At 37.4% G+C, this 12,850-nt stretch overlaps 1 protein-coding gene across 1 annotated transcript in view; it reads right to left on the reverse strand.

Annotated features, from left to right (window-relative positions):
• The window catches only part of NCAPD3 (non-SMC condensin II complex subunit D3), a 57,880-nt gene that overhangs the window by 36,812 nt on the left and 8,218 nt on the right, over positions 1-12,850 (reverse strand). The window contains exons 4-13 of the mRNA XM_028528227.2: positions 6,726-6,910; positions 5,959-6,126; positions 5,791-5,852; positions 5,509-5,596; positions 3,640-3,773; positions 2,271-2,343; positions 1,389-1,514; positions 1,000-1,252; positions 538-594; positions 197-286 (exon numbers count right to left, since the gene is read on the reverse strand). Coding sequence (XP_028384028.1) covers positions 197-286; positions 538-594; positions 1,000-1,252; positions 1,389-1,514; positions 2,271-2,343; positions 3,640-3,773; positions 5,509-5,596; positions 5,791-5,852; positions 5,959-6,126; positions 6,726-6,910 — 1,236 coding nt within the window. The remainder of the gene's footprint in view (positions 1-196; positions 287-537; positions 595-999; positions 1,253-1,388; positions 1,515-2,270; positions 2,344-3,639; positions 3,774-5,508; positions 5,597-5,790; positions 5,853-5,958; positions 6,127-6,725; positions 6,911-12,850) is intronic.

A 12,850-nucleotide genomic window follows, 5' to 3' on the forward strand; every position in this document is an offset into this window, starting at 1 on the left:
TATTCGTTATCTTAAAAATGATATATAGTATAGTGTGAGGACATCAATTAAAGATGTAATAAAATATAAATGACTCCATTTTTCAGAAAAAAGATGTTCTGATTCTTAAGGGTGAGTTAATTGGAAAAAGAAATCCAAGGTTTTTAGACTCTGCTTATATTTATAACACCTCTGATTGTGATAAAATATGACATACCTCTAGATCCAATTGTTTCATCACTGGCCTCTGTATTAATCATTCCTGAGTCTCCAGAAGGATTAAGTGTTTGCTTCTGACAGGAAAAAGCTTAAAAATAATAAATTTAAAAAATAGCCTCAGTCATTAATGTAAAATTTTATTTCACCTTTTAATAATATAAGCATGGCATATTAAACCTTTACCACATACATCACTATTAAAATAATTTCAATTTCTCTGATGAAGAAAAAAGTGCAATATGAAAACAGTTATAGAAATAGAAAAAAATTTCAGATTATCAGCTGGTCTTTAAATAAAAAAGTAATTATTCAATACTCGAAAATATATTGACCCATTACCTGATGAATTTTTCAGTAAAGTGCCAGGGTGGCTCTCTGTCTGTAAAATTGTAGGACCTAAAAATAAGCAGAGAGACAAGAGGGGGGAAAGTCAGAATCATAAGCTCCAAGTAAATACTCACAGAAGAATCAAAATAAGAACAATTGGGCCTAAAGAGAAGACAGAGTCTATGCTGCTCACAGCTGACTGTTCCTCCCTGGGTTTGCATGTGAAATGGACATCAGGCCCTAGACAGCCAATACCCTACAGTGTGCACCGTGGTGGCAGCCCACATTCTCGCCTCTAACATGTGAACGTGTGACGTACTCAAAAAGGCCTTTCAAATGTATCGGGCTTGTCTAAAACATTATTCAACAATACAATATCAATTATTTTTGCTACAGGAAAGAATGATTCCCTTGCAGTCCAATTTCTGGACAAGCACAAGATCAATTTCATTTCATGACGGTCACCACACTTACTGTTAATCAGGAATTCCAGGATGCTTTCCGATGCACTGTTCACAGACAACTCCAGGCAATGTGCAAAACTGGATAATGCCTTGCTGCGGACAGTCGGTGCCTTGTCTAAACAACGATCAAACATAATGTCCTGCACCAAGAACTTATGTTTTAAGAACCTCTGATGCTCCACGGAGAGTGTGCTATCTGCCTCTCTTTCTGGAAGTTCCAACAGAGCTAAGGCAACATCAAGAGTAAAAACCCTGTGTGGGATCTGGTAAGGCAAAAATCATAAGAATCTCCATCACATAGGAATGAAAACCAAAGGATCCCCCAATGCATTCAGATCTGGTTGTCATTAGAAGGGTGCAGAACCAGGAACCAAGAGTTTGTGCAGATGCATGTCTTACCTTGGAACTTCGTGAATATCTGTACAGCCAGGCAATGAACGCAGCATATTCCCCACAAGGAAGCTTGCTGAGCAGCTGTACCAGGGCCTGAGCTGCATAGGTCCGATACTCTGATTTATCCACCACCTGAGATATAGACAGTGAGAAGCTGTTCACCTGGACAACTGAAACACGTTGTAACACAAGTGGAAAGCCAGTGAGCATAACTATAACTAGCTCAGTGCTCTTCAAGTGTTATAGAAACGACTGCCAAGTTTTAGGTTTCCTACCTCTGGAAACTAACCTATAAGAAATCTCTAAGTCCTCTTTTTAGCAATACAAATTTAATGCACGACTGAAGGGAGTTTATGAACCCTTACAATCCATGGAGTCCAAATTAAGAATCATTCATCTGAACAGTTATAAAAACTTAAGAGATAGTCCTAGAAATTTGAACATTAGGTGGATATTTGGTGATATTAAAGGATTACTGTGTATTCTGTGACTTTTTAAGAGTTCTTATTCTTTAGAAATACATATAAATATTTACATATGAAAGAATATAATGGAATTTGTTTCCAAAAAATATAGTGTATATACATTTTTGGGGACACCACTTTTAGGGGGTCAAAGGGACATAAAACTGTTGAAGATGGGTACCCATTACCCTATTCTCTTTATTTCTCCACATATTTGACAACTTCCCAAGTGAAAAGGTTTTCTTACTCCCAAGAGAACAATGTCCCAGAGAACATCCAGTGAATGTATTAAACAAAACTACCTTTAGTAAAGACAGAGACTCATTCCCAAGAACAAACACACACATACACACACACACATTTAACTTCATATATTACATATTTTTAAAATTATTATTACTATTATTATTAAAGCAACTGGTACCTTGGCACAGATGTGCTGGAGTAAGATGCGAAGAACTGGAAATATACTTTCCTTTAGTTCATCCACAAGTGAACTATTAAAAAAAAAAAGCACGCATATCCCCTGTTTACATATACCTATAATTACAAGTCATTTTCTTTGACTCTTCTCAAAACCCACTACATCTCTGTTTTAGAAATCCTAAATATTAAACACAATCTATCCCCACATGCAAGCACTGCCTCAGTGAATAAAGAGTAACGACTTAAGTGTCACAGCAGAAAACCACTCCTGACTCCTCATGCAGACTTTAGAGAGCTGGTGCTGAGTAGGTGACTACACCTGCCAGGAGCAAACGTGCAATCCTCGTATGACTCTTTCGACTACTTAGCAACTTTCATATGAAAACTCTGAAATATATCATTTTGGGGTAAATAATAGACTAAGACACAGTACCACCTCATGGCAGCTCAGTGAAATGCAACTTACTTAAATGCATTTGTTAACAGTACCTCTTCAAACTTTAACTCAAGAAGAAATTATTATAATGCCCAGATTTGACCAATTTTCAGTGTTGTTTATCTGTACCATGTGAACAGACTACTGCATCATGAAATCTCATGGAAAAACCAAAGCGAGGGTGTCCGCTTAAAATATTTGGGTTATTTAATGACAGTTTCTACCTGGATTCCATTTTCAAGTCTTCAACTACGTTATATACTGCATATGGACACACTCTCATGGGCTTACTGGCCACTCTTTTCCCACCACCAAATATTCAATAAGGGAGGAAAAGAAGCCAATAACAGCAAATATGTCTTCCCCAACAATGCTGAAACATGGAACTTTTTAGGGGAAGCTAAGTGACTCTTGAGGGAAAAATCAGTCTGTCAATTATTGCTAAAGAAGTAAAAATCAACTTAATTCTTTCCATAAGAAGTATTTTCTATAGAAGAAAAGGAATAGAAAAGTGAAAGGAAACAAGGAAGAAGTGGCAAGGAACCAGAGGAGGGAGCCTTGGGGAGAGAAACAGCAGAAGACCAGAAGGAGACAGACTGAGGCTGGTCAGGACCGAAGCAGGTGATGCTACAACAGAGGAGAGGCAGCCATCACTACTCAGAGGTTGACCTCACAGGCTGGAGAAAATCAAGCTGGAGGCTGGTGCTGACTCACTAACTATAGTTCCCACCCCTTCAACAAGGCCCCAGGGCAGAGGTTACCAACACTGACCCAGACCACACAAACCGGTTGGGCTCTAAAGTGCTTTATTCTGACCCCAGCCACAAACGTGTTACTTTCCAGAGGAGTCAGACATTTGGGTCAGTCCAGGGTCTGGAACACTGAGGCAAAGTGATAAAGAGTAAAAAAACCCAAGCTGTGTGTGCTTCACCTGATGAACTGGACTGCCTGGTTCCTGCTGTTGATGACTGGTGAGGTGATGGTGAGGGGGGCATGATGGGACCCTTCACCTACTTCTAACATCAGTATCACATTTAGCATTTGATGGAAAACAGAACCGATAACCTAGGAGAGAAAATAAAAACTCAATTTAAGGCGTAACAGGGGATCCTCGAAGACCACAGTAAACAGTTTCCAGCTGTCTAAAGATAAGTCAGGTTGACACAGTTTGAGGCTGAATTCCAGGGGTGTGTTTCTTAGACAATTATCAGGTAATCAATAAATGTACAAAGTAAACAGTGTGAAAACACAGCTTATAGATAATGACAGGAATATCACCTAGTTTCTCTCTGTGCCCCCTTGTACCGTAGCCCAGAAATTAAGGAAAAAAGAATTAGTTGTCACTTACAGATGGCACAGAATGCTAATGATAATCTCTTATAGCAAAGGTGGGAAAAGGATGGTATTTCACACTTGTATTTTATCTGAAGTTCACAAAGCACCTTCCAATACACCATCTCGTGTAATTTACTCAGATAATGCAGTCACTCACCCAACCATGCAGCAGGTGTTGCATTCAGCACACTCATATATAATACTAGATTCTACTATATTTCACCTTAAACCTCACAACTCCATGAGGTAAGCAAGGCATTTCCATTTTATACATAATATTATTATTTCCAGTTTATACATAATAAAACAGACTCCGAAGATGAGCTGTCCAAAGTCAAATAATTTAAGGCCTGGCTGAAAATAAAGTTGTCTAACATCAAGTCAGTACTTCCACAGTTAAAAAGTACTACATCTTTAGAGACATGGTGGACCTAAAAGAACATATTTTCCATCCATTCTATTTTTAAAAATGTTAAAAAAGGGCATGAAAATTAAAAACATCCTGTGAAATCTATCACATCGTATCTCAAGCACACAGAAATAATAGTAATACAATAAATTATAAAATATGAATGCTTTTCAACAGCAGGCACTGTGTCCATCACCTGACAGGCAGTCTCTTGTTTAATGTCCGGGACCAGCCTGTGAGGAAGATGAGCCTTCCGTCCCTTTCTGTCCAGATGAGAGCAGTGGCTGCTCTCACCAGGCTGAGGAAGTAGCTCACACGGACACCCAGACAGGAAGGGGTGGAGCTGGGCTCCTGCGCCCAGGTACCCCAAACCTTTTCTTTAACCACCATGGTACTTACACTGCCCCTGGAAACTAAGTGTATCACAGCCACCCAAAGCCACTTGACTGTGGTCTATCCCATTTTTAACAAAATCTTATTTTATCAATGACAGCTAAGTTAGTAATACCATAATGCTTGAATAGCCCTTCTCCAATGTTTAGAGTAGGAATACTGTTGAGGTAACTGTGGGGGCAAAATCCATGTACGCAAAAAGCTAATGGGAATGATACCCAGTAATATTTCTGTAGAATTACCAACTCAAATAACATGAACACAAATAAAAGCATTAAAGCGCATGTGAACTGCCAAGGGAAACTAGAAAATTCTAACTGTTTATTCTCCTTTTTAGAAAAAGTTGGTGGATATTTCTATAAAAGTAATGTTCTGTTCAGTAGCTGTCTGTTCTTCCTAATTTGTACTGAAATCATATTTTATGTATGGAACCAAATAATAATTTGCTGTGGCCACCAAGTATTTGAGTATAAGTTTTGTTATGAAGAGCAGGCAACAAACAGAAATGGTTACACTTTCTATTATACAAATGACAGATGAGGTCATGAAAATAACCTGGTAAATTAAAACGGCATTACATCAAATGCTTCTAATGCTTTCCACTATATGATTTGCACGCTTTCGATTTAACTAGTAACTAAACTAGATCCTTGTCCACTTTACCTTGTCTCCTTCTCCATGAATTGGGGAGCATAGCAAATACAGTCCATGATAGGCCAGTTCTGGTATGTACTTTGCTTGGTTAATGTCCCTGAAGAAAAAAGACCAAAGATTAGTTAATGGACATGATTTTACTTTGCGTAGTCCCTTAACACTATCAGCCATATTTAAATGGATAAATTCTGCCTGTGTGTCACTTAGGATAAAATGGCATTTGTATTTCTGCTGAAGCAAAGTTTATTGTACTACATTTATATTTTAGCATTGGAAGGTTTAATGGCTCACCTGGCTTGTGTAACGTGAAATTCATGAAGCACGGGCTCAAAATTAGTTAATGCCACCAAGACCTAGAAAACAGATACCAAGAAGAGGCCTGATTTTTCTTACTCATTAAATATTAGCCGCGTCTGTGCCCTTTGAGATTGCCCCAAGCTTCTTGGAATTCTCACTTACCTCTATACAGGTCTGTACACACTGTGGCTTTTCTTTCAGGGAAAACTTGGATAGAAGCCTTAAAAAATTCTTCAAAAGGTGAGAGATGGCTTTTCGAATTTGACAAAGGTCCCATGCGGAAAAACATATGTCCTCTTCATCTTCTTGTTCCTCTATAATTTCATCCATCTAGATCATGAAGAAATATACAGGTGACAGTAAAATACTGCCTAACACTCTGTCCCGCGGTTCTGGATGCACACACATCAAATCCAGTGAAATGCCTGGGCATTGCTGAGCTGCGAGGTGACCAGGTCGGTTGACTGCTCAGGTCTCCATGGTCACGATGGTGAGCCACTGGGCTAGATGATGGCTACAGCAGTGTCTAGCTCTGCCGTACTGTGTCAATGAGTTTCCCATCAGTGAGTCCCTGTTGTCCTACCTAGTCATATAAGAATGTGGAATTAACGTTATTCTGTTACACGCTTAAGGAACAGAGTCAGGATACTTCAACCACTCTCTCTAATGGCAATAATGTGGCAAATAATCCTGTTAGCAAGTTGTTAAGCACACCTGGGTACCAGGCTGGGCGAGATGGTGGGGAGGTTGGAAAGCTGGCAAGGAAGAGATATAAACGTACTCTTGGTCATATATGAAGCCCAAGAGGCACCTACTGAAGAGCTGATCATTATAATCATTATGTCTGAAACCATATTTTTAAATATAAATTCTTAAATCAAAATCATGTGTTGGTACAGATATGTTTCATTAATTCTCTTACTTCTTACCTCGATATCTTCTTTCCTGGGTGGCTTTCCTCTTTTTCTATGCCCTCTTGGATTAGCCTGTGAGTTCTTAGGCTGTTCTTTTTTTCTTTTCCGACTCAAGTTAGATTCCTGAGGCCAGCTCTTCTTTAGAATCTGTATACATTTGTCAAACATCACTGGGTGGAAAATCTGATTGGCGACACTGCCTATTCATAAAGAATAAAGAATAAGCAGGTTATCTGTAATTGTCTTGAAATATGTAACAACAGATAAAAATTTAAAAAGCAGCCCTGGCTAGTGTGGTGGCTCAGTATATTGAGTACCAGCCTGCAAACCAAAGGGTTGCTGGTTCAATTCCCAGTTACGGCACATGCCTGGGTTGCCAGCTGGGTTCCCAATAGGAGGCATGTGAGAGGTGACCACACTACCTCTCTTTCTTCCTCTCTTCCCTTCTCTCTAAAAACAAATAAATTTTAAAAAAAAATTTAAAAAGCAAAAATGGCCTTTTCATTAACTTGGAGTAACAGTGACCCTTTCACAAAAAAATACCATTCACTTTTAGCCATAGGTGAGCAAAATTGCTGATCAGAAATAAATAAGATTTCAAGCATCGCAGGTTTGATTTCCAGTCAGGGCACATGCCTGGGTTGCAGGCCACGGCCTTCAGCAGCCACACATTGATGTTTCTCTCTCTCTCTCTTTCTCCCTCCCTTCCCTCTCTGAAAATAAAAATAATTTGTTTTTTAAATGTTGCCGACAATAGCATCTATATCCTTTTTTTTTAAGATTTTATTTATTTATTTTTAGGGAGGGAGGGAGAGAGAGAGAGAGAGAGAGGAACATCAATGTGCGGTTGCTGGGGTTATGGCCTGCAACCCAGGAATGTACCCTGGCTGGGAATAGAACCTGGGACACTTTGGTTCTCAGCCCGTGCTCAATCCACTGAGCTACGCCAGCCAGGGGCTAAAAATAAAAATAAATTTTAAAAAATCTTAAAAAAAAAAAACCTTTAAGAAAATCTTAAAAAAAAAAAGAAAAAAGAAAGAAAGATTTCCATAGGTGGCATGAGGGAGTAACTGGTTTTACTTGTCCTCCTGCTGTAAACAACTATAAGACTGGACAAAAAATTTTAAAATAATCATTTAAGACATGGAGTGAGAGGAAGCATAGAAATAAAATCTCTGAGATATCAGAAACAAATGAAGTAAACCCTAAAACTGCTCTAGTTTTCGTATTTTGAGGCAATTTCTGGCAGCAGCAGAAAAATGGTGCACTCAAGCACATTATTACGGTTTTACTAAATTGAGACCACAGAAATCAAGTCAGAAAGGCAAAGGGAGCTAGCATTTATGAAGCAGAAGAGTGAAGAGGAAGCTACACAGAAAAAGAGCTCCAGAAATCTTCATAGGGCTGATTACAAGCTATGCATGCTTGGGCTAAAACTCCAGGAAAACAGGCAAAGAACAGTTACTAAGGAGTTAGAAGATGAATAATTTTCGGAATTCACACAAGCCTGAGACATATTTGAGGTCTTGCCAGCCAGATTGGAAACATCTTGTTAACCACCTGGAGCATTCAGTAGAGAGCTGGGGGGGGCGGGGGGGGGGGGGCGCCACACCTGAATAGCAGGTCTAAATTAGCTCCAGAGTAAAAGCTATTTTAAGTCTGCATTAAAACAAACTGCAAAAGGATTAAGTTAATCCACTATTAACTGACTAGTAAAACATACTTAAATACTATTTAAACAAAAACAACAAAATCAAGACACTTAATGGCTTAACATTCAAATGTCCAGCATCCAATAAAAAAGGACTGGGCATGCTCCGTAGCAGGAAAATGTGCCCCGTCACAAGAAGACTCAGTCAACAAAATCAGTCTGAAAAACAACAGATAATAGAACAGGAAGACAAGAACCTTAGGGCAGATATTATGAAACAGTTCAAGAATTAAAAGTAAAAGAGTAGCAAACAAAAAGAGAAATGAAATTTCTTTTGAAAGAATTAAATGCAATTTCTTGATCTGAAAATGAAAAATTCACTGGAAGGGCTTATTGGTGGATTAGAAATTGCAAACAAAGAAAAATTTAATAGACTCAGTGACTTGTGGGAAAATATCAAATAGTCTAACATGAGAAATTCAAGTCCCAGAAAAAAGGAGGGAAGACTATTTGAAGAAATAATAACTGAAAATTTTCCACATGTCAAAAACTATAAATCCACAGACCCAGAAGCTCAATGAACCGAACCCTGATGAACACACACACACACAAATCACACAAAAGCATAATTTAATCAAATTGCTAAAACAAAGTGATAGAGAGAACCTTTGCAGTATCCAGACTAAATAAAAGGACGCAAAACAAAGAAACAACTTGGCAGTAGAAATTGACATAAACCAGAAGACAAAGAAATAATACCTTTAAAAAAATCTGTAACCCTAGGCTTCTATATTCAGCAGAAACATTCTTGAAGGGGTAATAAAGACATTTCATACAATCAAAATCCAAGACAGTTGATGGCCAGCAGAACTATCATAAGAATGTTGAAGAAAGTATTTCAGGCTGAAGGAAAATTACATGAGATGGAATCTTTTAAATATAGGAAACTTTTTATTTCAAATTCTTTAAAAGATACTTCAAAGACAAATGTGGACAATAAGCTGTGGGGTTTATGACATGTAGGAATATAATGGATAACTAGAATAGTACAAAGAAGAGGAGGAAGAAGTTATACTGTTTTAAGGTTCTTACATTATCTACAAATTGTAGAATATTATCTAAAGGTAGATTGTTAAAAGCACTTACTATATACCCAAAGGAAGCATTTAAAACACACACATACATGCTAAGAAGTATACTTAATAAGCCAAAAGAAGAGATAATGAGATACTAAAAAAGACTTAATCCAAAACAGAAAGAAGGAAAAAATGGAACAAAGAAAAGACGGCACAAACGGAAAAGCAACATGGCAGAATCCCAATCATACTGACAGTCACACTCACTGTGATTATCTGAACTGTCTAAAATTTCTAATATAAAAGCACAGTGAATGACTGATCGTCACAGTGGATGAAAAGTATGACTCAGTGTTAAGCAGTCTAAAACACACAAACAGATTAAAAATAAAAGCATGGAAAGGATGTCCCACTGAGGACAAATCATAAGATAACTAGAATGGGTATCTTAATATCAGACAAAGTAGACTTCAGGGCAAGGAATACAACCAGACAAAGGGGGACATGACCTAATACCAACAGGTCAATTCATCAGTAAGACATACAATTACAAATGTCTGTATCTTGCAGCCCTTACTGGTGTGGTTCATTGGGTTGGGCGTCGTTCCACAAAGTGAAAGGTTGTGGGTTCAAATCTCAGCCAGGGCTCATGCTTACAATATGGTTCAGCCCCCGTTAGGGTGCGTGTGAGAGGTAGCCAACTGACATTTCTCTCTCACACAGATATTTCTGTCTTTCTTTTTCTCCCTCCCTTCCCCTCTTTATAAAATTAAATAAACTCTTTTTTAAAAAAGTTTGCATCTTGCAGACTTCCAAAATACCTTAAGTTTTAACTGATAGAATTAAAAGAAAAAACAGATAAATTGACAATTATACTTGGAGATTTCAATACTTTTCTCTCACTAACTGATAGAACAAATCAACAGAATACCAGGAAGAATATAAGATGAACAACCCTAGCAACCAACTTGACACAATTGTCATTTACAGAACACTAGACACACCAAAGGCAGGATACACATTCTGTTCAAGCGCAAACATAAGATTTACCATGTCAGATCCTATGCTGAGCCACTAACAAACAACAAAAAAACTCAGTAATTTAAAAGTATGTGCTACAATCTCCACAAAATTACAACAGAAATCAATTATAATAAGATTTCAAGTAAGTCCTCAACTATTTCAAAATTAAACACATTACTAAATAATTCAGGTATAAGTAGTAATCACAAAATTAGAAAATTGCTTTCGCCTGAATGATAATGAAACAGGTCACCAAAATTTGTGGGATGCAGATAAAGCAGAACATAGAGGGAAATTTATAACATTACTCATGTGAGAAAGAAAGAAAATTATGAGAACAAAGATCTATGCATTCACCTTAGGAACTTAGAATAAGAACAAATTAAACCTAAAGTAAGATGGAAGGCAACAGCGATAAGATCACTGACATGAAAAGTGGGTAAGTAGGATATAATCAATATCAAAAGTGGGTTCTTGGAAATGATCAGTAAAATTAATAAACTTCTGCCCAGACTGATGAAGAAAAAAAAGGAAATAGAAATTACCAACATCAGACATGAAAGAGGACATATCACTATAGATGCCACAACCTTCTTTCAACGGAAACTCCAAGCCCAGCTGGCTCCACCCATGAGGTCTAAGGAGGATGCTGAAAAAAAAAAATGAATGCTTTTCCTGCCGCCTTCTAAGTTCTAGCAGGGTTAATAATCAAATTAACAGAGAAAAATTAAAAAGGACAAATTAACAGGAGAAAATAAAATTTTAATACTTGTACATGGGGAATTCACATATACTTGAAAATTCCAAAGGCAGCACTGGGTGTACACGGCATTTTGGACAAAGGAGAAAACAGGGGAAGAGGGTGAGAATGGGTGCTTCAAAAGTAGAGGGAGAGCAAGCATACATGGCAGGAAAACTGTTGCTAGGCAACTCAGAAACCCGAAGCTCTTTCTGTTTATCATACTTAATTCCAATTAGGCTAAGGAGAACATTCTAAAATTTCCTTCCTAAAGCAGGTTCTTCTACCTAAACTCTCTTGGGCAGGAAAGGAGGAAGGGTCAAAGGTTTTTCCTGAGTCTTGTTTCTTAATAATCAGCTTAAAATCAATATCCCAAAAGACAGCTTCAGGGAGGTAAAACTTTGGTCTCATTTACTACCAAAAACTTAAGAAAGATAATCAATTCTTCCCAAACTTCCAAAACATTGAAGAGGCAACAGTACTACCCCAAACTCATTCTATGATAATAGTTTTGCCCTGAAACCCAAACCAGATAGACATCTCAAAAAAAAAAAAAAAAAAAAAAAAATCCCTTGTGAATATAAATGCAAAAATCTTCAACACAATATTAGCAAACTGAACCTGGCAACATATCAAAATGATTACATACAAAACTGGTTTAACATATGAAAATCAATCAGTGCAATATACTATATTATGAGCATAAAGAACAAAACCACGTGATCACCTCATAGCTACAGAAAAGCAAAAAAACAAAATTTAATACACTTTCATAATAAAACACTCAACAATTAGAAATAATAACCTGAGAAAGGCCATCCTCAAAACACCCACAGTGAACATCCTAGGTACAAAGGACTGAAGGCTTTCCTCCTGAGGTCGAGGACAAGACAAGATGCCACTTCCCTGCTTCTATTCAACACTGGGCTGGAGGTCCTAACCAGGGCAATAAGGCCAGAAAAAGAAATAAAAGGCACCCAGGCTGGAAAAAACAAAGTAAAATTATGCCTATTTGTAGATGACATGATCTTATATATAAGAAATACAAGTAGAACCAATAAATGAGTTCAGCAAAGTTGCAGAGCACAAGATCAATAATCAAATATCAAATTGTACTTCTATACACTAAAAGTAAATAATCTGAAAATGAGAATAAGAAAAAAAAATTCATCTATAGTAACAAGAAAAGATGAAATACTTAGGAATAAATTTAACCAAAGAAGTGCAAGAGTTATACACTGAAAACTGCATAATATTATTAGAACAAATTAAAGGTCTAAATAAATGGAAAGACATTCTGTATTCATGGATTAGAAGACTTAGTGTTATTAAAATGTCACTCCCCAAACTGATGTACAGATTCCATGCAATCCCTGTCAAAACCCCAGCATTTTCCCCAGAAATTGATATGTAAATCTTAAATCATATGGAAATGCAAGGGACCCAGAATAACCACAACAATATTGAAAAGGAACATACTTTTGATGCCAAAATTAAGTATCAACAGCATCCCAATCATAATCCAGGAGCATTTAGAAGCAGAAGATAATTGGGATGAGTATAGTTTCCAGGAAAGCTGCAAGTGGCCCTACAAGGAGTAGCAGCCACCTCACCTCTTTGATCTGACAAGAATCTCAACCTTAATCAGAAA

This window comes from Phyllostomus discolor, chromosome 13 (assembly GCF_004126475.2).
Source record: "Phyllostomus discolor isolate MPI-MPIP mPhyDis1 chromosome 13, mPhyDis1.pri.v3, whole genome shotgun sequence".
In the NCBI taxonomy this organism is placed as follows: domain Eukaryota; kingdom Metazoa; phylum Chordata; class Mammalia; order Chiroptera; family Phyllostomidae; genus Phyllostomus; species Phyllostomus discolor.